This window comes from Neomonachus schauinslandi, chromosome 16 (assembly GCF_002201575.2).
Source record: "Neomonachus schauinslandi chromosome 16, ASM220157v2, whole genome shotgun sequence".
NCBI lineage: Eukaryota > Metazoa > Chordata > Mammalia > Carnivora > Phocidae > Neomonachus > Neomonachus schauinslandi.
In genome coordinates, this window is record NC_058418.1 from 12,145,018 (window position 1) to 12,172,759 (window position 27,742).

Consider the following 27,742-nt stretch of genomic DNA (forward strand, 5'->3'; position numbering starts at 1 on the left):
TGTCATTTTCCCCGTCTGTTACTATATGTGTCTGAATTTCAGTGTCTCTTATTTGTGGCAAAGTGCCTGAGTATGTCCTAATGGGTCTGTTACTTTGGGGTAGGGAGGAGAGTGTCTCTAAGTTATCTAAGTGCCTGTTCCTCACTAGGGATCTCAGAGAGTCTGTGTTTGTTTCGTGTCTTTTTGTCTACGCTGTCTACGGGTATGCTCATTTCTACCCTCTTTGTAAAGGGAGAACTCCTAGACCCCACCAAACCCTTCTTTTTACTGATGGGGAAACGGAGCTGCCAGGGAGAGGGGCCACATGACAGCTGAGTGGAAACAAGAGGAGACAGAAGTGTGGTTATAAAGTTTTATGTGATCTGAGCCCCTCTAGAGGTGCCAGAGTCCACACCTCTGTACAAGGAGGCTCGAGGGATTGGCTCAGGGGGGCAGCATGGACCAAAAGGAGGGAAATTGTCTCCTGGGGAAAGGAGGCATCCCTAATGCATTACTGCACAGGCTTGAGAGGAGGCATGCCCCCACATGAGGGGAGGAGGAAGCAGAGGTGGCTCAGAAGGGGAGAGTCACACAGAATACTATAAGATTAGAACCTTGGAATCATACCCTGGAATTCTAAACCTGTAGACCTTTAGAATCTGACAACGTTTGAATCGTAGAACTACAGTGCCTAGGATCTTAAGACTTAGAACTGTGGATTCTTGGACGCTTAACTAAAACCCTAGAAAGGTGGAACGCAGCATAGAACCTAAATGTGTCCAACATTAGAAATGATTAGAACTTTGGTATCTAGCTAGTTACAACTAACTGTAGTCTTATACCTTAGATGCTAAGGATCCAGAATCTTGGACCAATAGTCTAGAGTGTCTTGGAACACAGAACAGAACAACAGTAGAATCTTAGAGTTTAATAATCTAGAATCTTGAAGCATATGGTCTAGAATCTTAGACACAGAATCTAGGTTCTTAGACTAAGTCTTAGAACATCCCATCATAGAACATTAGACTTTCGAACCTCCATCTTTAGACTCTTAGAACTTTTCAATTGCAGATTCTAGAATCTTAGCTCTTTAGGATCCAGAATCTCATAATAAGAGTTTGAAGGATCATAAAGCCTTAGAACTTATAATTAACCATTACTTAGAACTTGAGGAGGTAAAATCTTGAAGCCTTATGATGTAGAGTCTTATAGCCCAAGGATTTACAGTCTAAGAGGCTTACAACTTCAAATTTTAGAACATTAGGCCTTAAAACCTCCGTGTCTAGAATTGTAGAATCTAGAATCTTATACGCTAAGGACTCAGAACCCTAGAATAACAAAACCTAGAATCATAGAGCCTTAGATCCTAGAACTAGAATCTTAGAGCTTCAGAACCTAAAATCTTGCGGGCTGTATCAAGAATTCTAGAACCAGAAAAATCTCGAGTCACAGACTCTCAGAGCCTTAGAATATAGGCCTAGCAACTTCCATGTCTGGAACCTCAGCACTTTAGAATTAGAGACTTTGGGATTTTAGGTCCTTAGAGCTGAAGACTAATAGCATCTTTGAAACCTCAAACCTTTGCATCTAGACCCTTTCAACCTTAGAATCCAGAATCTTGGAATGCTAGAACTGGGAGGACCCCTAGGGATTGCAGCCCAACCCCTTCCTTTTACACCTGGGGACACTGAGGCATGGAGAAGAGAGAGGATCTGTCTGGGATGGAAGCGGAATAGATAGGAAGAGAAGGCTGTAGTTGGGGGTGAGGCCTGGAGTGGGGAAATAGTTGGGGGGGGGAGGCTCCCCCAGTGGCAGTGCCTAGCTTGGGTCCTGAGAGGGAGTCCCAGGTGGAGTGTTGTCTCAGGCTCCATCCTCCTGCCCTGGGGGAGCTGGGGAGCTCCTGTCGGCGGGCAGGGTGGGGCCAGGGGCTGTAGAAGGGCAGAGGACATAGCGTCCAGCAGGATGGACCTCAGCCGCGGTGAGGCAACTGCAGGAATCCTTAGGGTCAGGCTGGGTTGGGGGGTCAGCTCCTCCAGCAGCTCCAAGTGGTTCAGGATGACCCCCCCCCTCATCCATGTTGACATAGAGGATTTCGTCAGGCTCCTGGGCAGGGGGCAGGGCCTTCAGCGTGTTCTCCAGATCTTCCCGAAGCTCTGAGAAACTTGGCCGGTCACGGGGGTTTAGCTCCCAGCACCGGGACATCAGGGCATACCTAGGGCAGCAAAGTGAGGGGTGGGAGACTGAGCAGGAGCTCAGAAGGGGAGCATTCTGGGAGTTTGGGGGCATTTCATGGAACTGGAAGGAACCATGAGCAGTTTGGGGGCTTCCATTGGGATTTGGGAATTCTCAAGAGTTTCCGAAGGGGGATCCTGGGACACTCGGGAGCTGGAAAGGGTCTTGGGGAGGCTCTCTGGGTATCGGGTGGTGTTCTAGTGAGGGTTTGCTAGAGCAGACTTTGCCCTTAAAGCGCTGGATGAACATTCTGCTCTCCTCTGTGTGCTGTGAGACAGCAAAGTTTGATAAGCTCTGTCTTAAAGGATCCTGAGGATATCTCAGAGGAGACCCGTGAGTTTGGAAAAGCTTAAGATGGCAAACTGGAGGGCTGGCAGAGGGTCCTCAGTGTTGAAGAGCATTGGGGGAAGTGCAGGAGCTCAGAAGTCTGGGGTGAATTAGAATTTGGGGGGTGGGGGTCTCAGCGTGGCTTCCTCAACAGTCTGAGGGGTTCTGTGCAGGTTTTAGAGGGTTGAGGCCATGTGGGGTGCAGGGTTTTGGAGTGAAATCTGGGATGGGGCAGGGGGCAGGGTGGGGTCCTGAGGATCCTCACAGTCCATCCAGACAGCCCACAGGCTGCTTCAGCCGGTTTCCCTGACACAGGTAGTCATAAATCTCGCTGTTCTCCACTCCGGGATATGGGGTTTGGCCCCGCGTGGCAATCTCCCACATCGTCACCCCGAAGGACCACTGTGGGGGGCAGAGGGGAGAGAATTAGAGGGTCTCTCCTGCACAAAGACACCCCCAAACACATGGGTTCATGGGTACACCCACATTTATGTGCGCACGTGTCCGCAGCTACCTTAGCAGGTGTCTCATAGCTCTTCACAGCAATGCCGGCGCAGGGACATGCTCACAGAGGTCACTTCTGTGCACGTACAGACGTGCTCATCCATGCACACATTTACACACTTCACAGACAGACACAGGGTCTCGTGTGTCACCCTCCACACCCTGGCTGTACACACATATACATACCACCGCCTCTCCCAACCTAAACTGTCCACACGTCCCTCGTATGAACCTGCCACCATGCACACGTGGACCTGTACATCTCCCCAGTGTGTCCACACCACCGTTCCCAGATGCCCACCACACGCCCAAACATGCCTAACCCCTGCGGTTAGGCCCCTGTGCTTCCCAGCTGCAGTGTGAGACAAACAGGTCACTGACCCCCTCTCCTGTCAGGGAGACACCTACCACATCGCTCTTGCTGGTGTAGACACGGTCAGCCAGGCTCTCGATGGCGATCCACTTGACTGGCATCTTGGCGATGCGTCCCTGACGGTAGTAGTCCCCATTGTAGATCTTCTTGGATAGCCCGAAGTCTGCCACACACACGGACATGTTCTCATTCAGCCTGCCCAGAATGGGGAGAGGAACGGGATGATCGCACTGCCCCCTCCACCAGGAAGCCTGCCCTCCCTCTCAGACACATCTCCATCTCCCACTCTGGCTGTCCTCCTTGGGGGTGAGGATCTGTCAACCCCAGACTGAAGGGAAATGTGTCGTGTCTTGTTCCCTCCATATGAAGTTTCACAAACACACCCATGTAACTCAGCACCCAGATTAAGAAACAGAACATCGGGGCGCCTGGGTGGCTCAGTCGTTAAGTGTCTGCCTTCGGCTCAGGTCCTGATCCCAGGGTCCTGGGATCGAATCCCACATCGGGCTCCCTGCTCCGCAGGAAGCCTGCTTCTCCCTCTCCCACTCCCCCTGCTTGTGTTCCCTCTCGCGCGCTCTCTCTCTCTCTGTCAAATAAATAAATAAAATCTTTAAAAAAAAAAAAGAAAGAAAGAAACAGAACATCGTGGGACATCATCTGGATAAGGAATACCACAGAGCACAGAAAAAGAAGGAACTAACCAATATGTACAGAGACATGGGCTAAACTCAAAAACATCACACTGAGCAAAAGAAACCAGACACAAAGGAGTACAAACTGCATGATTCTATTTACATGACATTTAAGAACAGGTGACTCAAGTCCAGAATAAGGGTTTTCTCTTGGGGCAGTGACTGGGAAGTCCGTTAGGGAGCCTGCCAGGGCCTAGAAATCTTCTTTATTTTGATCCAGTACTGGTTGTTTACATGAGTCTATAGACAAGTAAACATTCATTAAGCTGCACACATAAGGTGTGTCTTAGTGTATGTAAAATATACATTGATTTTTTTTTTTTAAGTATGAGAAAGAAACACATTACATTACCAGTCAGTCCTCCTTCCTAGCCCTCCAAGGGAAGCCATAATCTTCCTTTCTTCTTTTATTTGTTTATTTATTTATTTATTGGGGGGAGGGGCAGAGGGAGAGACTCTTCAAGCAGACTTCCTGCTGAGCACGGAGCCAGGATGTGGGATGTGGGGCTTGATCCCACCACCCATGAGATCATGACCTGAGCCGAAACCAAGAATCGGACACTTAACCGACTGAGCCACTAAGGCACCCCCACAATCTTCACTTCTAACAGCATGGATTGCTTTTGCTTGCTTTTGTGCTTTAATAGAAGATTCTCTAATTTTTGCATCTGAGTTTCTGGGATTCTATTTTTTTAAGAATTGATGAGTTCTAGCCAGGGTGATGGGCTTGGGCAGTGACCAATCAGAAGAGACCCCAGAGGCCCCTCATATGGCAGGAGTTACCCTTCGACTGCTGGGTCCAGGGAAGGTCCGGAGGATCATGGCAGGGAGGCAGAGAAGAGTGATGCTTAGGCATCCAGGCTGGTGGCTGTGAAGAGGGTGGGAGGCTTGGGGTAGTGGCCAGTTGCCAACTAGGTAAGGAAGTATTTCAAATTTTTTTTTCAAAGAACTTTTTTTTTTTCCTTTTCTTTTGTTTATTTTTTAAGGGAGAGTTGGGGCAGTGGGAGAGAGAGAATCTTAAGCATGCTCCACACTCAGCACAGAGCCTAACGTGGGGCTCCATCTCACAACCCTGAGATCATGACCTGAGCTGAAATCAAGAGTTGGATGCTTAAGTGACTAAGCCACCCAGGTGCCCCAAGAACTTTCTTTAAAAAAAAAAAGATTTTATTTATTTTTTAAGTAGACTCCATGCCCAATGTGCAGCTTGAACTCAACGACCCGAGATCAAGAGTTGTATGCTCTACTCACTGAGCCAGCCAGGCACCCCCTAAAATTTTTTTTAAGTTATCTCTACACTCAACATGGGGCTCAAAATCACAACCTGGTGACCAAGAGTCGCACACTCCACTGACTGAGCCAGCCAGGCACCCCTCAATATTTTAACTTAACAAAAAAGCAACAGGTGCATTACAATGGGTTGTCTACTCTGATTTTCAGTGTCATTATTTCATAGGGGGCTTGCCTAGGATCAGCCCAAGTTGCAGAAGGAAAGGAAGTTCCATTTTGACTGAATCTATTGAAGCCTTTACATACATTTTCCACTTAACAGGAAATACAGGGAACAGAGGAACGAGGCAAATACCACCACAAGGAAACAGACAAATATGTCATATCCTACAAGACAACGGGCATGGTCTCTTCCAAAAGAATATGCTGTAAAAATATTAAAGGGGGCACGGCACCTGGGTGGCTCAGTCGGTTAAGTGTCCGACTCTTGGTTTCAGCTCAGGTCATGATCTCAGGGTCCTGAGATCGAGCCCTGCTTTGAGCCCCTTGTAGGGCTCCACACTCAGTGCAGAGTCTGCTTATCCCTCTCCCTCCCCTTCTGCCCCTCCCCCCGGCACGTATGCACACACTTTCTCTCAATGAATAAATCTTAAAAAAAAAGTGGTGATGGGGGACGCTATTCCAGATTAAAAAGCCCCAAAGGGGCATAGCAACCAAATGTAGTGGGGGGGACCTTGAATAGATCCTGATTTGGGGCAAAAAAGAAACAGCCCTAAAAGACATTTCGGAGGACAACTGAATTTGAATATGGATTGGATGGATATGAAGTTATGTTGCAGAATTATGGTTAATCTTCTTAGGTGTGACAATAGAACTGTAATCATTTACATGTAAGTCCTCATTCTTAGGAGATACGTACTGAAGATTTAGGGGTCTGGCATTGCCACCTTGGCAACTCGCTTTGAAGTGGTTAAGGAAAGAGAGAAGGACAGAGAAGAGAGGACAAATATGGCATAATCTCTACCAGGATGGTGTATGGGCATCCACTGTACAAGGCTTTCAACTTTCCACATGAAGAATTGGGGGAAAACAAAGAAACGTTCATATTCCCAAGAGTTGCGAACGTTTACACATCTTGAAGAAGATTCCGATTCTCCAGCTCCAGTTTCTGAGTTCATATTGTAATGAAACTAATAGTCGAAGCCTGTGTTTATATATACATGCACCATCCTCACCTAAGTCTGGCCTATTTTCTGGCATGTCTGTCAGCTGGGCGGTGTGGGGAGCGTGTCTGGTCCCCTTATTCGATGTGGCCCCTCCCTACGGGCAGCCCCAGGCAAGACACTCAGCATGGAGGGGGACAGAGATGAGGCTTCAATGTCCCCACTGTCATTGGTCATCTCGGCCCCCTTGTTCACCTCATGCCACCCACTGAGCCCACCCTCTTGCCTCTCCTCTCTCCACATCCAAATACCCCTCCAGGATCTCAGTTCCAGGCCCCCCTCCTCCAGGAAGGCTTCTCCAATCCCCTTGCTGACCTCTCTATCCCAGTCCTGGGTTCTGGCCTGCCTGAGGGGTATGTGTGTCTAGACCCCTCTTCCATCCTGAAAGGAGGGATGCAGCTCCCGTGAGGAGGGGACAGCGGGGGGCGGGGGGTTCTGTGGAAGGCTCAGCACTCACATGCAGTTCCTGGCGGCCAGGTCTCGGTGTATGAATCTCTTGGTACTCAGATACTCCATGCCACTGGCAATGTCTGCCATGAACTTCACCAGCATCTGAGTGGGCAGGAACTGGGGGCGGTAGAGGTCAACAGAGTCCCTGAGATCCATTCCTCCTCTCTCATTCCTTTCCTGTGTGTTCCTATCTCTGCTCTGCAGTGGCTTCCCATGGCTCCAAGAATTAAATCCAACCTCTTTCCAACAAGGCCCTATATAATCCCCTCCTGCCTTCCCATCCAAGTTGATCTCTTACTGTCCTTGCCCTGGACGTGCTACCTACGCTCCAGCCAGGGGTCTCCTTTCTGGTTTTCAGACAAACTATGCTTGTTTCGGCCTCTAAGCCTTTGCCTGTGTGCTGTGCCCTCTGCCAGGACTGCTTCCCCGCCCCCCGCCCTGCCGATCTCCCCACTTCCTGCCAGTTGGCTCCTCTTTCAAGGTCACCTCCTCAGTAAGACCTTCTCTGTCCACCCAAACTAACTGCCTGGCTTCTCTGTGGTTCATCTGACTCTCTTTCCTTCCTAGCACTTAAAGTTCTCTTGCTCATTTATTTGTTAACTTATTTATTTCCTGGTGCCCTCACTGGCAGACGACTCCATGAGAGCAAGCTCTTGTCACCATGGTCTTCCCAGTGTCTGAGCGGTGCTGGGTACCTGACGGGTGCTCAATTAGTACCTGTGAACCAGACAAGTAAATGTCCCTCACCACTGGCTGGTCCCCGAGCCGGGAATAGAGAAGGAAACTGTGCAGGTCTCCATGTTTCATGAAAGGTAAGATGACCACGGGTGCTGGGAAGCCCTCTCGTTCGGAACCCTGGAAACAGACACCTGCCCCCCCACCCCCAGGCAGCCCTGTCACTCCAGCTGGGCAGGAGGGGAAGCCATCCCCTCCCTCAGCTCTGTCTCTCCCTCCCCCTCAAATCTCGCTTCCAAATTGTTGGGGGTGGGGGCGGTGGCAAGGACCAAGCTTCAGAGAAGCCATTTCCAGCACTGTTCCCAGGGAAGTTTCCAGAGCCCTCCTGGGGACCTCAGCTATTTCTGGGAAAGGTCAGAGGTCACATTCCAAGCTGAGGGAAAGAAGGAGGGGGGAGAGCTTGCTGACTCTGAGGGAGGGCGGGGAGCAGGGAGCCTGGAAGTTTGATCTTCCCAGTGCCAGAGGGAGGGGTCTTCCTTCTGGAGTGGCCTCCATGGAGCCTGGGGACTCCCTAAACCTGCCCCTCCCTCACCAATGAGCCTCATGACGTTGGGGTGGTCAAATTCCTTCATGCAGACGGCTTCACTCAGGAAATCCTCCAGCTCCGACCTTGTACAGATAGCAACTTGGGGGAGAGAGGAAGGTGGATAAGGAGGAGAGGAGGGGAGGGAGGACTCTTCCTCCCCTCCTCTCCTTCATCATCATCATCATCTTCATCAAAATGATTACTAAGTACCTGGTGCTGCACTCAGCACTTTATATATACATATATTAACTCATTTAACCCTCTGATGGGCAACTATTATTCTCCCTGTTTTAACGATGGGGAAACCAAGGCATGAAATGGTTAAGGAATCTGCCTAAGAGCACACACAACTTGCAAGTGGGAGAGGCAGAAGTGAAAGCCAGGTGGGCCAGCTCTGAGGTCCAGGTACACACACCATGCTAGGCTGCTTCCCTGGGGATCCATACGATTACTCCTTTTATAACTCGTGACAGTGGCTCATAGAGGCAAAGCTGGGACTCAAACCTAGGTGGAGAGCGTAACTGGGGACATAAGAAGTGCTCAATAATGAATGAATGGGGAGACACTGATGACTCCATAACCCAAGCTTTTCGCCCCAGTGATTGAGAGAAAGGATCCTTCTTCCCTCACCACCAGCTGCAGCCTGACCCTCAATGCCTCTTCCCTGTATGGAAAGGACTTGGCCCTGGACTTCCTGTGCTGTGTGACCCTAGACTGGCTCCCACCCTCTCTGACCACGTAAATAATATAGTCACAGTCCACATTAATTGCACATACTACATACCACCCCTAGCATTAAGTGCTTCAGCTCACCCTAGGAGGTAAGAATATTATGATTCTTTTTTTTCCAGATGAAGAAATGCAGCTCAGGGAGGGAGAGTCATTTACCTGAGATCACACAGCTGATAAATGATGAAGCCAGGTGTGCCTCGTTCCAGACCTTCCCCTGTTCTGTTAGGTATCACAGGGGGCTGGTCCCCAAAAACTACATTTCCCAGGTCCTTTCATACTGTTTTCCTGTTGGAGTTTGCCAGTGGGAACCACCAATGGGAGACCGGCAGGTGGGCGGGCGGAGAAGGAGAAGTCAGGGTATTTCACCCTGTCCCTTACTACTTCCAGCATTGCCTCAATGGTGGCTGTGTGTTTCGAGCTCCCACAAGGCAGCCTCTAAATCTGCAATCCCAAATCCCACCAGGAGTCCCTGGCTGTGGGCTCTGGTAACACCACTTCCTCCTTCTGCCCTTCACGCCTTGGGGTGGAAGTAACGTACTGCTGCTGCTGATCTCCATCCTCACTGCTCCCGCTAATCTCCATCCTCACTGCTCCCAGTCATTCCTGCACCTCTGTAGTAAACCTCCCCATATTAAATTCCTTCTGTCGAAGTACCTAGCATGGACTCCACTTCCTGTCTGGAAACCCCGAGATTCTGTGGCAGGGCTAATTTGCTACCCGCTTTTCTGCTCTCCTGCCTAGTTAGGGGCATAGGGAAAAGGCCTAGGGTAAGGGGGTGGAGGTCCCATCTGAGCGGACGTGCAAGCTCAGACTCACTCTTCATTGTCTTCACAGCCACCTTGAGGATGGAGTCATCCTGGTTGAGCTGGCCCTCCATCACGGCTCCAAATTCTCCTGCGGGGGACCGGAGGGAGACATTGACCTCAGGGGGGGCTTGTGGGGACTGCATTTCTTGATTTCCTGTGACTGGGTATGGGTGGGGAAGTGAAGGACTTCATGGTTCAGGGGAATGTGCTGGGGGAGATGGGGCAGACTCACCTTCTCCCAGCGTCTTCCCCAGGGCCACCTTATGCCGGTCTACCATCACATCCCGAAGCTTCTCCTTCAGCTCTTCACTGATGCCCAGGCTGTTCACTGCATGGGGGGGAGGGGGAGGGTGGACAGAGCCATGGAGCAGGGCTGACACTCAGGAGACATTTGGATGTCAAGAGGGATGTGCCCATTATTGTACTGAAATACTTCTGTATTCATTCAAAACCAGCTACTGCTCTGAGCACACATCCCACCCTAGCTCCTCCTGTAGACCCCCTGAATCTTCTCCCAAACCAGCAGCTGAAGGGTTGGAGCCTGGAACATAATCTTGCACCACTGGGCACCCCGATTAGTCAGTGTTCTGCCATACAAGTTGCTAAAAATATTTTTAGCAACTTTTTATTGAATTCTAATTTGCACAAATCATAAGGGAACAGCTCAGGGATTTCTTTCTGAGAGAGAGAGAGAGCACACACTTCCACATGCGAGATCGGGAGGAGGGGCAGAGAGAGAGAGGGAGAGAGAGAATTCCAAGCAGACTCCCTGCTGAGCATGGAGCCCGACACGGGGCTCAATCTCACAACTCTGAGATCATGACTTGAGCTGAAATCAAGAGTTGGCTGCTTAACAGACTGAGCCACCCAGGTGCTCCCCACCCCCAACTTTTTAAAAAGATTTATTTATTCTACAGAGAGTGTGCACGCGAGTGGGGTGGGGAAGGGCAGAAGGAGAGAATCTTCGAGCAGACTCCCCGATGAGCGGGGATCCCCACACGGGTCTCGATCTCAGGACCCATGAGATCATGACCTGAGCCGAAACCAAGAGTTGGACGCTCAACCAACGGAGCCACCCAGGCGCCCCAACTCAGTGGATTTTTACAAAGCAAAGACAACAGTGTAACTAGCACCCAGGTCAAGAACAGACCATGACCTGCCCTCTCAAGTGTGGCCACCTTCCTGATTTCTCTTACCATAGATTGGCCTTCTCTGTTTGGAGATATTATTATCAACGTGGAATCATATACTATGTTCTCTTTTGTGTCTGGCTTCTTTCACTCAACACGGTGTCTATGAGACAGCCATAATGTAGCTCTCGTGCGTAGTTTTTTTTTTTTTTTTAAAGATTTTATTTGTTTATTTGACAGAGAGAGACACAGTGAGAGAGGGAACACAAGCAGGGGGAATGGGAGAGGGAGAAGCAGGCTTCCCGCCGAGCAGGGAACCCAATGCGGGGCTCGATCCCAGGACCCTGGGATCATGACCTGAGCCGAAGGCAGACGCTTAACGACTGAGCCACCCAGGTGCCCCATCGTGCGTAGTTGTAATTTATTTTCATTGCCCTATAGCAACAGTTCTCAAACTTCAGGACCCCTTCACATTCTTTTTTTTTTTTTTTTAAGATTTTATCTATTTATTTGAGAGAGAGGATGAGAGGAGAGAGAGAGCACATGAGAGGGGGGAGGGTCAGAGGGAGAAGCAGACTCCCCGCTGAGCAGGGAGCCCGATGCGGGACTCGATCCGGGGACTCCAGGATCATGACCTGAGCCGAAGGCAGTCGCTTAACCAACTGAGCCACCCAGGCGCCCAGGACCCCTTCACATTCTTAAAATTACTGAGGACGGCAAAGAGCTTTCATTCAGGGGGCTTATATAGATCAACACTTAGTGTATTCCAAGTTAAAATGGATAGATCTTTCAAACACAAGAAAAAACGAGCACGCGTTCGTCAACCAACAGAGTGATGACGTCATCACGTATTAGAGAGCTTCTGGAAAGCTCCACGGAACACGTGTGAGAGAACGGGAGTGTAAAAGGGCAAATAACATCTTGTAATTATTATGAAAATAGTTTTGACCTCATGGACCCCCTGCAGAGGTCTCAGGGGCCCCCTGGGACCCGACTCACACTCTGAGAACCTCGGCTGCACGTTACTCTACTAGAGCACCATGACCTCCTTGTTTCCTATTCTTGCTCCTCTTAAATAAATGTCTTTCCCAGCCCCTTCTGATATTTCCCGGGGACTCCGGCAGCCTTCTCACGGTGTGCTGGGGAGAGACATCACTCTGTCCCTTTCCTTCTGGATTTCAGCTTTCCCAGCTGGAAAGATGAAGACATTTGACGAGGTGGCCTCTGAGGTCCCTTCAGAGCTGGGACCCTCCATAACTCCACAGCCTTAGAGAGAGTCTAGAGTTCTAAGAGCCTGTGGTTTTCAAGATCTTAAGGATCTATAGTATTGAGCCTGTGATTGTTTCATCCAAGATTGACTCTCTCTCTCTAACATTCTATAATTCCAAGAGGCAGTTCAAGGATGGACTTCAGAGCAAAATGACCTGGTTTTGAAGCAAGCTGTGTGGTCTTGAGGAAGTTACTTAACCACTCTTTTGCCATAGCTTCCTCATCTATGAAGTGGGGGGTGGGGTGACGTACCTACCTCATTGGGTTGTCGTGAGGATTCAATTAAATGACATGTGTAGCACCTGTCACACAGGAAGTGCTAGGGTTGGCTATCATCACTGGCTTCACACTCATCCTACCATCCTGTCCTCTTCATTGCCATCATCGTTATATTTATCATCATCATCATTACATTGTTCTAGGATCATGTGGCTCTGAGATTTGGTCTATGATTTTTTTGTCTAAGACCCTATTATTCCAAGGGTCTGTGTGGTTTCACAGTTCTGTTGTTCTTAGGGTCTGTGGTTCTAACGTCCTAGCATTCCAAGGTTTTTGGAAACTTTTGGTTCATGCATCAACAGAAGCCCAACAGGCCCCAATCTCTACACTCGTCATCCCCCCACCAGGGCGGGGAGGAGTGAGGTTCACTTACGGGTGGCTTCAGTGGTCCGGCGACTGTAGGACTTGCGAACACGGTACCTGACCACCAGCTCACCCCTCTCCACTGTTGGTTCAAAGACCTCTCTGAGGGGAATGGGCAGAGGTGAGGGCAGGGCAGAACCAGGGGCAACCCCCTCCTTCTGATAGCAGTGAAAGTGAACACCACCCTAACCCCAAGCCCTGCCCGCCCTCCCCTCCATCATTTGCTGAGCATGTCTTGGATTTCTACCCTCTGCCTTCCATCCATCACCCAGACCCTTGATCTCATTCTGATTCTTGGAAATCTCTTGTCCCACACCAGCCTCCTCATGGTCTCCCTGACTCCAGCCTCTCCATCCCAGTCCACACAAGCCTCCCTATTTACGTAGTTCCAACTTACCCATAGCGGGTCTCCTTCTTCCGCCGGTGGACGAGGAACAGGGCCAAGATGAGGACACAGCCGGCGGCCACAACTGCTCCCAGCAGTACATACCACCAGGGCCATGAGAAGGCAGGGGCTGGGGGCTCACTCACTGTCAGGGAGTATGGCACACAGGTCATGGGGGAAGCCCTGGATCCTGCTCCCCAGGCCCCAAAGATGTGATGTTAGAGGGAGACAGATGTGGAAATATCTAATGAGGCATGTGTAGGGTGCATTCACTTATCCAAGCAGATGGACTGAGGTGTGGAAAACAGGTGGGCGGGGAAGAGAATTCGTGGAGTGTAGGATGGGTGTGTGGGGCGTGCGCAAGGAGTATGAGACTCGTGGACAAATGGCCAAGGAATGGTCTTGAGGAGTGTGTGCTAATGATGGAGGGGTTTCCATAAAGCGAAGGATGGGAGAGAAATACATATGCAAAGAAGGGTGCACAGAATGTCAGATGAGTGTTCAAGGAGTTTGGGGTATGTGAGTGAGGAGTAGTCAAGGAGTTTTGGATACAAATAGTGAGTAGTGATTTAATAAAGATGTAACTCTGTTGTGAGAGGAGTGTGGGCATGGGATGGGCTGAAATGGTGTGTAAAAAGGTGGGAATGGGTACATGCTGAGTGTACCAGGTGGGTACAGAGTGGGAATGGGTTATGATTGGCGAGGGGTGAGGAGTATCAATGGGTGTACAAGGAGAACTGAAGAGTGTGGGATAGTGTCAACCCAAAGCCTCCCAGTATTTGCAATGTGGGATATATGGTGAGGGTGTGAAAAGTATGCAGAGTTTGTGAATGAGAATTGTGGGTGTGCACTGGGTTTTGGAGGCATGGGTGAGGAACAAAGGACTGTAATAGGATGAAAGGGAAAGGAGGCTGGGATTAGTGTGGAAAGGGTATGCAAAGAAATGCAGGAAGGCACGTAAAGAATACCTAAGGTAGAGTTACAAGAGGTGAGCTGTAATAGTACTAGGAGGGTACAATGGGTGTAGAAGGAATGTTTGAGAATTGCTGGAGAAATATTTGAGAGGCATGGATTTGAAGGGGATAATTCATCTGTCTGCCCATCCATCCATCCCACATCCATCCATCCATCCATCCATCCATCCACCCATCCATCCCACATCCATCCATCCATCCATCCATCCCACATCCATCCATCCATCCATCCATCCACCATTCATTGAGTACCTACAATGTGCGGGGCCATTCCAGGTAACTCCAACAAGGACCACACAAACCCAAGAAGTAGAAGATTAGAGTGATGAGTTTGAGAAACAGGAAAGCAATGGCAATGGGTATGTTCGTGGTGATGGGGTCCTCAGTGGGCGTTGAGGGAAAGGAGGGAGGAGAGAGGGTGCGAAGCCTTACCCAGCTGGTGGACTGGTTGTCCTTGTCCTGTGAGGAGAAAGGACAGAGGCAGGACATACTCAGAGAGGGTAAGAGTGGTGTGACATGGGTGAGGCTCCCGTTAAGCTTCCGGGTGGGAAAAGAGCCTAGATTGGGGTAAGTAACACTGAAAGGTACAGGGAGCAAGTCAGGGGTATCTGCGCGAGACAGGGTCCTTGTGAATTGGTTGAAGAGGGCTGAACAAGGCCGTGGAGTTACCTGGGCGCCAGGGCTCTAGGGGCACAGGGAGGCTCCAGGGTCCATCCCCAGCGGCAGTGTAGGCTGCCACACACACCGTCAGGTTGGGGACAGTCCCATCTCCCCGCAGCTCCAGGGTCACCTCTCTTTTTAGCCCTATGTCCATGAGCACCTAGGACGTCCGGATGTAGCATCAGGGTAGAGCCCCCCCCACCCGCCCCTAACTCTTAAGACTTCACCCTCAGCCTCGAATCCCCATCTTTCTCAAAGCCCCCACTTCCCCCGCAGCCCCTGCCCCCTACCTCCTCCTAAGCTTCATCCCTTGCCACCACCCCTACCTCCATTCTCCATCCCCACGCCCGCTCCACCATCAGCTCCACCGGGACCGGGGCTTTGCCTCATTTATCGCCCATCGTCAAGTGCTAGCAAGGGAGGGACTGAACCCTCATCTTTCGACCCACACTCCTCTACCCCCTCCTAACCCCCCACCCCCTTCCCCACCCCATCTCTCCAACCCAGGGTGCTGCTAGCTCCAAGACCACCTTTGCGCCCATTAGGAAAAGTCACCAGTTCTTCAAGATGTTCTACGATTATCTGCTATAGAATCGTAGAACTTCCCCGGATCCCTTAAGCCTCCAGAATGTGCTCTCCTAGGTGCAGTATGATCTCGTACTACCCCAACCCGCACCACTGTCCTGTCTGCCTTGCCATCCCCTCCCCATCTCCCTCCTCCCAGCCATTCCGCCCCAGCCCCACCAGCAGCACCCACCTCGGGGGTGTCCTGGCCTCGATAGGCCAGCCGGTACCCCAACAGGGTGCCCTGCAGGGGCGCCCTTGGCTCCTGCCAACGCACGAGGGCTTGGCTCCCATTCCGCATAGCGCTAACATTCTCGGGGGGGCCCAGGGGCACTGGAGGACAGGGGAGAGGGGAAGCTGGCACCCCCACCTCTTCCTGACCCCCTCCCCTGTTCCCAGGAAGCGGGGACAGGGTGCAAAGGGCATGAGCGTGGGCACCTCGTGCAGGCCTCCCATGAGCGGAAGCATAGGGAAGAGGACTGGGAGAGATGCCAGTGGGCCACACTGAGGAGTCTGGGGCTGGGCGGGAAGGCCTGAGGCCACATGGGGTCAACGGGTGATAGGAGATGCTCGGGGTGGCACTGAGGCGAGCAGCAACGTCTGCCTCACACCAGCCCCTTCTTACCTCCCTCTGGTGTCTCCACAGGAAGCCAGTGGGTCCAGGGTGAGGGGCCCTGACTACTGATACAGGCCAGCCGGATGTGGTAAGGAGTGTGAGGATGGAGGCTACCCAGCCGAAGTCGGTGAGGGGGAACGGACGCTTGCAAGGTGAGAGGCTCCTCTGGGGGGTCTGGCTCTCCCAGCCAGACGCCCACCCCATCATCTGACAGCACAGCCTGGGGAGAGGGATGGGGCGTGAGGACGGGACAGCCATGAAATCTCAAGAGGGGGTCACACAAGTCGGTGGTGGTGGTCCCAGGGTGATGATACAACTTCACAAGGGTGCGTGTGTGTGTATGAGCTCCATGCTGGTGTAACATGGGCACCTACGTTGGCAAAGCGAGAAGACCCCCCAGTTGCACGATGTGGCTCTGTCATCACTTGCAAAAGCCACCTCTGGCAAGACTTTCCCTCTCTGAGCCTGTTTCCTCATCTGGAACATGCGCACTTGGAGGAGTGAATGCCTTCCAGGACTACCTAAAGGCTGGATGTCGGACAAACTGCACAGCACATGGCAGGTGGTCAGCACCGATAAAATGACAATGACATTCAACCACAGGCAAAGCAAAATCTTACAAGAGAAGTCAGAAGAGTGGGCACCTCTGGGAGCTGAGGGATCCTTGTGGGGAGCTGGTGGGTGGTGATCTGGAGGGTGGTGACATGGGTGAATATTCGTGTTTAACAATCTAGGAGTACACCAAAGATTATGCACATCATGTATATCTGAATAAAAAAGAAAAGCCCTTTACACATCTGAAAACTCATTTGACCCTGACCTCAGCCCTGTGTGTGGGTACCATGTGCATCCCCACTTACAGATGAGGACAGTGAGTCTCAGAGAGATGGAATCACTTGCCCAAGGTCACCAGCTTGTCACTGATGAAGCTGGAAACTAAACCCCAACCTGTCTTCAAAACTTTTGCCTTGGGGCGCCTGGGTGGCTCTGTCGGTTAAGCATCTGCCTTCGGCTCAGGTCATGATCTCAGGGTCCTGGGATCGAGCCCCACGTAAGGCTCCACACTCAGCGGGGATCCTGCTTCTCCCTCTCCCTCTGCCCCTCCCCCCCGCTTGTGCTCACTCTCTCTCTCTCTCAAAGAAATAAATAAAAATCTTAAAAAAAAAAAAGAACATCGGCGATAGTAACAATATTTCTCCTCTGCTCAGAGAGGCAGTGGAGCTTAGTGCTACGCACAGATGCTGGATCTGGGGTTCAGTTCCAGCCTCTACCAGACCCTAGCACTCTGCCTTAGTTTCCTCATCTGTTAAATGGGATAATAACAATGGCTCCCTAACTTGCAGGTTGACTGAACTGATGCTTGTAAGCGTTTAGAAGAGCTGGTGCACACTGAGTGTTTATTGTTATTATTGTGTGTGTGTGCGTGAGAGGTTGCCGGGCTGCAAGGGTCAAACTGCACGTCCTACACAGCGTCCCAACCTGGGACGCTCGCCTGGTCCCTGGGAACAGCACGATCAGCATGGCAGGGGCCACAGCGGGGGAAGACATCTCTACAGCCCTGCCACACAGAACCACAAACCCTCTACAGCCACACATCACAGCCCCACACCGCAAAGACGCTGCCGGCCCCCGCCCCGCCCCCAGCCCCTGCGGAGCAGCCCAGAGACCCAACCACACTGCCACACCGCGTGTTCGGAGGGAGTTTACTGCTTACGGGTGTGCACCCAAAGGATCTTGGATATCCAAGTCCTGGCTTGGGTAGCATTTGTTGTGTGACCTAGAGTGGGTGTCTTTACTTCTCTAAGTCTCCATTCCTATCTCTGGAAAACGGGCATCCAAGAGCCCCTACCTGGCAGGGTGTGAGGCTTAATGACATGCCGCACGTAAGTGGGTGTGCACAGCCTATCAACAGTTAACATTTCTCGAGTGCCGACTCTGTATCATGCACCCTGGCAAGTGCAATCCTGGATGAACCCACAGCCTTTTTACTGCCACCCTCTGAGGTCACCTTCTTTTTTCATTCCCATTTTACAGATGAGGAAACAGAGGCCCAGAGAGGTTCAGCAGCTTGCCCAAAGTCACACAGACCCCTGTGGGGAGAGGATCCCACCACGAGGCCTGGGAGGGCATGGGCAGATGGTGGGTAACAGAATGGGAGAGCTGGGGGAGCTGTCCCATGCCTGCTCTCTGACCTGCAGTGACAGATGAGAAGGGGAACCTCTGCTGGGACAAAGGGGACACAGGGACCTAGGTCCAGACAGTCAGCCTCCTGGTGCTCACTCTCACTTCTCTTTTCCCTGTGACCCTCCCATTTGAACCCTCCTGCCCCAGGCCAAGCACAGCAGGAAGTGAGCCCTGGAGAAGTAAGAGGTCACACTTCTGCTTTTTTTGGGCACTGGATGCATGTGGGTGGTGGGGGGGGGGGGGGAACATCTGATGCCTGCCTGACCTGGCATTTGAGGTCTCCCAAGTGGGCCCAGCCTTGGGGATTGAATCAGTTTTATCCTTTTAAGCCCATGGGGAGGGCACGTCATTTCCCCTCTCTGGGCCTCAGTTCCCTACCTTGGAAACGGGAAGGTTCGCAGGTTATTTTCTAGGGTTAAAATGACAAGTGGATGAGATAATGTCCAGGGCACGTAATTACCAGAATGACAGCTCTTACTTAATCAAGCCCTGGCTCTGAATGGTCTCTAAGGAGGTGAGGGGGGCTGGTTGGGTTTGGGGAGACGAGGATTCGAATCCCACCTCGGCCACTTCCCGGCTGCGATCTTGGCCAGGTTGTTTAACTACTCCGAGCCTTAGTTTCTTCATCTGGAAAGCGGGTGTCTCCACAGACCCTGCTCCATGAACACACAAAGGGGTGTGCATAAAGCCACCACATAAGGCCCAGCAAAGAGTTGATGCTCCATAAAAGCTGGTCATTACTAATTATTGTCATCTGTCGTGGCAGGCACTGTCCCACCCTCACTCCAACTTCCAAATCTCAAAGAACTTCAGGCCAGGACTGGGTCTCGTATTCAGAGATCTGCGTTTGTTTTTCTTAGCGTAGAATAGATACGACTTTGGTGCCCAAGGCTGGGTCTAGAGCATTTCAGGTCTCCTCCAGCAAACGTGTCCTACTCTAGGTCTGACTCTGCGCTGGGTAATCGTGAGGACCCAGTGGCGACTGAGACAGGCCAGGACCAGCCCTCCCAGAGCTCCCAGTCCGGTGGGGAGACAGACTCACTCCCAGACAGTGACAACCCAGAGTGATCAGGGCTGGGATGGGAGAAGCACAGGGCTGTGGGTACCCAGTGGTGACAGAGATGGCTCTGAGCCCTGCTGTCTCAGGATTCCCACTCTGGCCAGAGTCAATATTACTAATCCTAAAAAAAGAATAAAAGTTAAAACAGCTGATAGTTTATTATGCATTTCCTGTGTTCCAGATACTATTTTAAGGTTGCTCCTGGCATTCACTCATTGAATTCTTACAACAAGCTTATCTGCCCATTTTACAGATGAGAGGACTGAGGTCCAGTGAGGTTAAGTCACGGGCCCAAGCTCCTGCAGCCGCTGCTGGCGGAGTCAGGATTTGAAGCCAGGACATCTGGCATCACTCGAGGCTCCTACTGCCTCTCAACGCAGGAATGGCTGGGAAGGGCTGGTTTCCCAGGATGGGGCTGGCGGCTTACGTGTGGCGGAAGGAGGGCTGAGCAAAGTCTGAGGTCTCACCTGCAGGGTGCAGTGCGTGAGGGGGTAGATGCCGCTCAGGCCTGGGGTCCAAGCCGCCTCCAGCTCTGTGGGCTGGCGGGAAACCAGGTGGAGGTCGCGAGGCCGCTGGGGGAGCACTGTGGAGAGATGAGGGGAGGGACTGACCCTGGGGGGGCCTTTGCCCAAAGCTCCTCCCCCCCCAGCCCCCCTGCCCTCTACCCCAGCTCTGACCTTTGGCCCAGACCCCACACCCTCTGACACCCAGCTCCCCAGCTCCCTTTCCTGTCACCTGTGATGGTGGCCGTGCGGGATGTGGTGACCCCCTTGGCGTTATGGGCTTCACAGGAGAAAGAAGACGTCTTGTTCAAGCCTGGGAGTCATAGAAGGAGAGGCCCAGTGTCAGAGAGGGGAAGGAGGGTTTCCCAGGCCATGCTGGGCCACCTCCCACCATGCCCTGCCTGACAATCAGTGCGGCCCACACGGGCACCTGCTTGAAGGGGACGGGATGAGTTGGGAACACAGGCCTCCATCCCCAGCCACAAGAACAGGTTGGTGGCCTCAATCCTAATGCCCCACGACACAGACACACACACATGCAGACACACACGGTCACACACACAGACATCCACATCCACACACACACACACAGTCACATACTTGCACAAACACAGACACGATCACACTGACCCACACAGACACACGTAGAAGCATGTATCCCTAGTAGACACACACTTAAGAAACAGGCCCTCCTGGGTGTGTGTCAAGCTAAGGTGTTTGCTCCTTTATAAGCTCTAAGCTCAGCTCCTACCAACCCCTGTCCCCCTTCCCCCGCCCCCCGCCCAGCCATTGGCCCCCGGGTGTTTCTGGAACTCAGGCATCAGATACATTCCCATCTTGGGAACTTTGCATTTCTGTTCTCTCTGTCTTGCCACAGATGTGCACATGGCTCCCTCCCGTCCTCCTTCACATTTGGGACTCAGACCCCACCTTCTCTGTCACTCTGTCCCCGGCCGCCCTGTTCAGAGCCAGGACCTCACGTCCATGTCTAACCTCTCCCCAGCTTTACTTTTCCTCTTTGGCTCTTCTCGTCACAACATACTTTACCTGTTACCTGTATGTCTTGCTCACTGGTTGTCAACTCCGCTGTATGTCAGCTCCAGGAAGGCTGGAGTTTCTGTCTGTTCTGTCCCCTGCTGTATGCCCCAGGGCCCACGATGGCCTTGCACACAGTAGGTGCTCCATAAATGCTTGTTAAACGAGTGAATGACTTTATGTGTATGCCTTTGCGTATCCACGAGTGTTTCTGGGTATGTATGTAGAAATATGAGCCTGTGTAATTCTACGGGTAAGTGACTTAATATGTCTTTTTTTTTTTTTTTTTAGATTTATTTATTTGAGAGAGAGAGAGAGAGGGCAGGGAGCCCCAAGTAGGGATAGACCCCAGGACCCTGAGATCGTGACCTGAGCCGAAGGCAGACGCTTCACTGAGCCACCCAAGCTCCCCAATATGTGTCTTGAGTATTTCTGGGTGTCTGGGGGTAGATTGCCTCCCCTCCCCAGTGTTGTGGTGGTGGGTACACAGGCAGACACACACACGCACAAAGACACAAGTAGAGAGACAAACACAGACACACACACACCGCACACGCAGCTATACAACACCCGGAGATGCACACACAGGGAAATACAGACACACACACAGTGTGTGGGTGACAGGACGTAAGAGGACCAAGTCTTGAGTCTGCACGTGTGACCGCAGTTCTGTGTGTGTCTAGGGATGTTGCAGGCTTGTGTGTGTGCCTCCTGCTCGGTCGGCGTGCGTGTTCCCACCACCAGCACCGTCTACCCGCAGACACAAAGTTTCCTTTCCTCAGTCGGCAGAGGGAGTGGAATGAAGGAAAGTCGGCCGAGGCCGGAAGGGGGTGGGCAGGGAAGCTCCCCAGCGCCGCTGCCCAGGCGGCAGCTCGCAGCCAAGGTCAGGTGCCCCGCCGCAGCCCCCGCCGGCGGGGGAGGGGCAGGACGGCCCCGGGCCGGCTGCCGGAGGGGGCGGGGAGCCTGGGTCCCGTCCAGCCACCTGGCACGTGGGGGCCCGCCAGGGTCACCGCGCGGGGGCTGGCGCTGCCCGCCCGAGGAGCCCCGGGGCGGGCGGGAGTTCTGGAGTCGGGTCCTGTTCCGACCGCAGCATTCCTGCCCCCGCGTGAGTCACCGGGGCGCCCCCCTCCCGCTCCGGCACTTCCGGCGGCGGCCGGGGGGCGCGCGCGGCCCAGGATCCCCCGTCCTTGGCCTCAGCGCGCACCTTGAGGACGAGGAGAGCAGGGATGGAGGGGCCTGGGACACCCGCCTCCCCTCCAGCGGGCTCTCCCTCCGCGACTGGAGCGGGCCCACTCCAGATGTGCTTTCCAGATGCACTGTCCCTCGCTCTCTCCGCTCCCGCTCCTCCTCCCCCCACCCCCGCGCTTTTTCCGAGGGAATCAGAGGGATGGAAGGAGAGGGGGCACGCCCTGAGTCAGACGGAGGGACGGACACACACAAACGGACAGAATTCCTTGACACAGCACCAACCCCCACCCTCGCGCACACACAATGAATCACACTTAACACACAGGGGCCGTTACTGGCCCAAAAGCAGAAAACGGGGCACTGGCTAAGCTACATTAGGGGCTGATGTTGTCGCAAACACGCAGTAACACCAATATCCACCCAGTGACTTGCGGGTATCTACACACAGGGGCGACACTGATACACATACATACACAAAGAAACACATATATGTCCCCAAGCATAAACACACAACCAACCATGGGTTCGTGGACTGCGAACACCCAGCAACGCAACATCCTGCCCCGGCTGAAACCGACCAACACCCAACCCCGCGGGCTGAAATACACACACGGAGCAACACACAGACCTTGAGGTTGAAGTGGCCCAACAGACACGCACCGGGACATGAATAAGGTTAATGCTGACTTGCTTGCAAACAAACACAGCTGGACACTCAGGTTGCTTCGGACAGTTATGGAGATGCAGACTATACAAAAACACACTCTTGTGTAAACACTGATGGGGACACAAAGCTGCCATGAGCATAGGGGTGGCGCACACACACACACACAGTGGTTGGTAAGTCTATCTACCGAGAGACAATCAGGGCTGGGGTTGATACAAGGGGAGACAGGACAGAAGCAGGAGTGAGTCGGGCACCTGGGTGGCTCAGTCGGTTAAGCGACTGCCTTCAGCTCATTGGTTAAGCGACTGCCTTCGGCTCAGGTCATGATCCTGGAGTCCCGGGATCGAGTCCCGCATCGGGCTCCCTGCTCAGCAGGGAGTCTGCTTCTCCCTCTGACCCTCCCCCTATCATGCTCTCTGTCTCTCATTCTCTCTGTCTCAAATAAATAAATTTAAAAAAAAAAGAAGAAGCAGGAGCGAGTCGTTACTGCCTGCTGTGAATCTCTCTCTCTCTCTCTCTCTCTCTCTCTCTCACACACACACACACACACACACACGCAGATATGGGGTCCATGTGAGAGTTACAGACCAACACCCTCACCTTGGGACCTAGACACGGAAACCACAGAGACACGCAAGGACACAAATACACACGGACAGTCACAGTCGGTGGAAACACACCGAGGAACACCAAATCGTCCGCTGATACATCCTGCCTCCACCAGCAAACAGGTGCCCACACCAAGACACACTCACACCCATAGATGAACAGCTGTGAGGGGACACTGTCACTTCTCCACAGGGAGCTGTATGGAAAATCGCCACAAAACATTGCCTCCCCTCACTCTGCCATCTCCCCCGCTCCCCCCCCCACACCCCACCTTCACGCAGTGAGTCACAGCTGGGAACACACAAACACAAAGGAGGACAGACACCAGGCTGACACTGGTATTCTTACACACACACACACACACACACACACACACACACACACATTAAACACCATATAAGCTGGCCTTCCCTAAAGCACGCACAACTCAATAAGGAGGATGATGCTGACAGACACACTGAGACCCAGATCCAGAGGGACATGGATACATACACAGCCAGATCTCACATACACACTGAAACACACACAGGCCCTCTCACGCCTGTTGCCCCCCCCCCCCCCCCCCCGGCCCCCAAGTTCTTCCTGGGCTGGGCTGGGTGGCCCATCCCCCTCTCCCTTCCCATCTCCAGGGTCCCACCAGGCTGACTCAGACCCCAGAGCCACGGGCCTGAGTCACCCCTCTAGGGGCTGGCATGCTCGCCAACCTCTTCCTTGCACACTCAGGGCCCCCGGAATGTTGAGAATGTGGACACCTCCCTTTAGCCGGGGAGACCCTCAGGCAGGAGTTCCCCTCCCCCAATCCCAGCAGATGGAGGTCGTGGGTTGGGGTTGCTGGAAGCTGATGCCCTCCAGGGTCCAGCTGCCTCCCTCTGACTGATCCTCCCCCGGCTGTGGTCCTCCATCCCTCCTTCCTCATTGAGGGAGAAACCTCTGTGTCCAGGGGCCCTAGCGCTGCCGCTGACCGTTCTGTGATCCCAAGCTAGGTCCTGCCCCATCTCTGTGGTGCAGAAGGGGATGGTCACCCTGAAGCTAAGAGACTTTCTGCTGTCACTCAGACCTCCCTGTCCTGTCTCTCTCCATCTTAGGTTACCTCCATGGTCTGTCCCTTCCTGTGTCTCTCGTTCTCTCTCTCTCTCTCCCTGTAACTGTCCTTCTCTGTCTTCCACTTTCTCCTCTTTCTCTGCTTTCAGCTCTGTCCCCCCAGGGAAGCTCTTCCAATACAGAAGTGGGCAGGTTGAAGGAGGTGGAGGAGAGGAGGGCCTGGTTGCTTCCGGTGCCCGGCTTGGAGTCAAGGGCTGACAAAGGGGCATCAGGCCCACACACACATTTGGGCCATGGGACAGCTAGAGGAATTCTATTCAGATAGGCTGGGGGAAATGAAGAGAGACAGAGGGACAGGGAGATAGACACACACAGAGAAGCAGAAAGAGACAGAGAAACAGAGAGTCAGAGGACAGAGGGACAGAAAGAGACAGAGAAAGCATAGAGAAACGAGGGGATAGATATGGACAGAGATGCAGAGACAGAGAAACTCAGACAAAGAGAGAGAGAGAGGGACAGAAAGAGACAATGAAGGACAGAGGGACAGGCAGACACTCACACAGGGGCACAAAAGCCTCCCTTGCTCCCCATTCCCATCCTGCCTGGCCCTCCAGGCTGAGCACTTCCCCGGACTTACCTGGAACTCGAAGCGTTTGCTGGGGGCCATGGCTCGTGGCTAGAGGCAGGGGGACAGCATCCTGGAGCCAGAATAGGTCCACAGGCTCTGGGGGTCCCTGGGCCCGGCAGCTCAGGTTGAAGGGGGTGTTGGCGGCCACAGTCCTGTCCTCAGGCTCCTCCAGGAAGTAAGGCAGGCCTGGGGACGTGGTAGTTGCTGAGGTCCCTCTGAGCCCCCCAGGTGTCTGACTCACTGCTAGGATGTTGCGGCTGCAGATTCTTTGACCCCTAGGTCTGATCTCTCAGGACACCCGAACTTGCTTCAGATGTCCAACCCCTCAGGCCTCTACCCCAAGAACACACGATCCCAATACCTGACTCCCCCACCAGCATCTGACCCATGGGACTTCTGAATCCCAGTGAGGACAGCGAGGCCCCCAGGGGTTGGGGAGAGAGTTAAGTTGTACCTCCGATCCCCAGAATGTCCTACCCCAACCGTGTTGACCCTAGGACATGTCACAACCCCCAAGATGTTTTCTCCCCCAGGACATATCATCTCACCCAGGCCTGCCCCCAGTAATTCTGAGACTCCCCAGCTTCCCGACCCGCTAAGGGTCTCTGACACTCCCAGGCTGCATGTCCCCTGAATTCTCCAGCACCCTCTGACCACTCAGGTTTCCTGCCTGCCCACGACCTCTGTGCCCAGGGCTCACCCTCCAGCCCTACGTAGCCAGGCTGGGATATGAAGGTCTTTCCTCCCAGGACCACGGCACACTGGTACCTCCCCGCGTCCGAGAGCTGCAGGGAGGAGATTCTAACAGGGCAAGAGGAGAGACAGAAAGGTTCAGGGTCTGTGCTGGACACTGGGCGGGGGTCATCAGAACTGAAAGGGGGGGGGTCTGTCCTAGAAACTCCTCAGAGCTAAGAAGTGGGTACTATTATTAACTCATTTTACAGAAGAGGAAAGTGAAACCCAGGGTTACATCACGTGCTCCAAGCCACACAGCTAACGAGGGGCTTCACTGGGGTTCCAGCCCAGGTGGGGCTCCCGCCCATAATTTTTCACCCACCACGGGATGGAGGCCGGGGGTGGGGGGACAGGGATCAGGAGGGATGCGGCTGGTCAGGGGGAGGCTGGGCACCTGAGTTGGCTGACCACTTTCCAGTCATCCTGCCCGTCTTCACCGAGGGGCACCTGGGTCTGGGTGCTGTCCGCCAGTTCTAGTGTCTGTCCGTCCCGAAGCCAGGTCACCTCGGGGGGCTCCCCCTGAACCTGGAGCTCGCACCGAAGGGCCCCCATGAGTCCCCGGGCACCGGTGATATTCCTTGGGCTCCCCACAAAGGGGTCTGCCTCAGCCTGTGCGCCTGGGGGAGATGGGGAATGGTTAGCTTAGGAACCCCTGCTCTCCTCCCAGACTGCCAGGCCCTTAGGCCCACATAGTTGTAAAGTGACCTCGGGGGGGGGGGGGGGGCTTTGGGGGGGGTGGGAGCCTTCCCAGGGGACTGGGGTCCGGCCTCCATCCTTCCTAGGGGCCCTGACCCTTGGTCGGTTGGGAAGTAGGCCGGGGGTCTGGCAGCCTCCCACGCCCCAGACTGCCTGGTAGGGCCAGCCCCTGCCCCCCCCCCCCTTAGGGTCTCTAGAGACTTGACAGATTGGGCTGGTGGATGGTGCGGAAGAAAAGGAGGTGGGGAGGGAGAGGAGCGAGAGAGGGAGAGACACAGAGGATGAGAGAGGAGGACAGAGATACCCCTGAGAGGGGAAAAATGTTGGAGGAGAGACACCGAGGCAAACAGACAGAGAGACAGAGACAGAGATAGAGAGACATTATAAAGACACCTAAAAAGTAGGGAGAGAGAAAGTCGGAGACCGGGACAGAGAAATGAAGCCCTACAGAGATGGTGGAGCTAGAACCAGCACCAGAGACCCCCACCCCAGAGATGGAGCAGACAGTGATGAGGTAAGGACAAGTGGGGGGGGTGACAGTGACGAGGGTTTTCCCCTAGAGCTCCGGAGCCCTCCTCATCACACTGCCTGACTTCATACTCCTTTCTGGAAGATTCCTTCCGGGGCAGCCCCCAGCTCAGCCCCTCTCCCTAAGCTCCCCGAGTCAAGTCCAGCCCCACTCTGGCCCCCAGCTTTTCTGTCTGTCTCCCTCTATGTCCACCTCTTTCCGTCTCTGACCCTCCCAGTTTCTGTTTCTTGTCCAGTTCCTCTCTGAGCCCCTTTCTCTCCCTGGCCTCTCTCCGTTTGACTCGGTGCCTCCCTGTCTCCCTCTCTGCTGTCCCAAAGACGCTCCTCGAGCCAGCCCAGACTCCCCCCAACACCTGCCATACACCCCCACTCCGCTCCCTCCTGCCCCAGCCCAGCCCCGGGTGGTCCTCCCCGACAGACCCCCATCACTCACCCTTGGGGGCCGCGCACCCCCAGAAGCACAGCGCCCAGCACCAGGCCAGCAGGACCCTGCCCATCCTCGGGGCACCACGCAAACGATGCCAAACTTTCCTCAGAAGTTGCTGGGCACCCTGCGGGGGAGGGGGCAGGGCCGGGCTGTCCCCGGCCCTCCCCCCCAGCTCCGGGCTCCCCGGATTTGGCACTGCCCGCCTGCCACGGCGGGGGCCCCCTCGCCGGCTCTGCTCAGCGGCCGCCTTCCTTGCTCCCCAGCCTCCTACTCTCCCTCCCAGACTTCGGGCAACCCTTTCCCCGCCCCTGGCTCCCCCTCTGCCTCCGCCCACCGGGCTGGAGCCCAGGGGGCCACCTGGGCTTGGAGGGGTTAACTCGGGGAGGAGAGGA

The 27,742-nt window shown here is 53.6% G+C and overlaps 1 protein-coding gene across 2 annotated transcripts; it reads right to left on the reverse strand.

The window, feature by feature from the left end:
• Window positions 1–252: 252 nt before the first annotated feature.
• On the reverse strand, window positions 253–27,742 carry AXL (AXL receptor tyrosine kinase). 2 transcript variants are annotated; one of them, XM_021700782.1, is made up of 20 exons: window positions 27,357–27,742; window positions 26,094–26,316; window positions 25,665–25,765; window positions 24,974–25,150; window positions 20,029–20,109; window positions 19,761–19,876; window positions 16,059–16,269; window positions 15,627–15,766; window positions 14,879–15,029; window positions 14,642–14,668; window positions 13,248–13,380; window positions 12,861–12,952; window positions 10,042–10,137; window positions 9,820–9,897; window positions 8,278–8,370; window positions 7,758–7,879; window positions 7,018–7,127; window positions 3,451–3,610; window positions 2,804–2,940; window positions 253–2,191 (listed from the first exon to the last, which is right to left on the reverse strand). In XM_021700782.1, exons 1-20 carry the CDS (start codon window positions 27,418–27,420, stop codon window positions 1,840–1,842), a joined length of 2,664 nt encoding a protein of 887 aa, XP_021556457.1. In that variant the 5' UTR covers window positions 27,421–27,742; the 3' UTR covers window positions 253–1,839. The 2 variants fall into 2 exon arrangements, with proteins under 2 accessions (XP_021556457.1, XP_021556458.1); XM_021700783.1 differs by lacking the exons at window positions 14,879–15,029; window positions 15,627–15,766 and having other exon boundaries at window positions 27,357–27,502.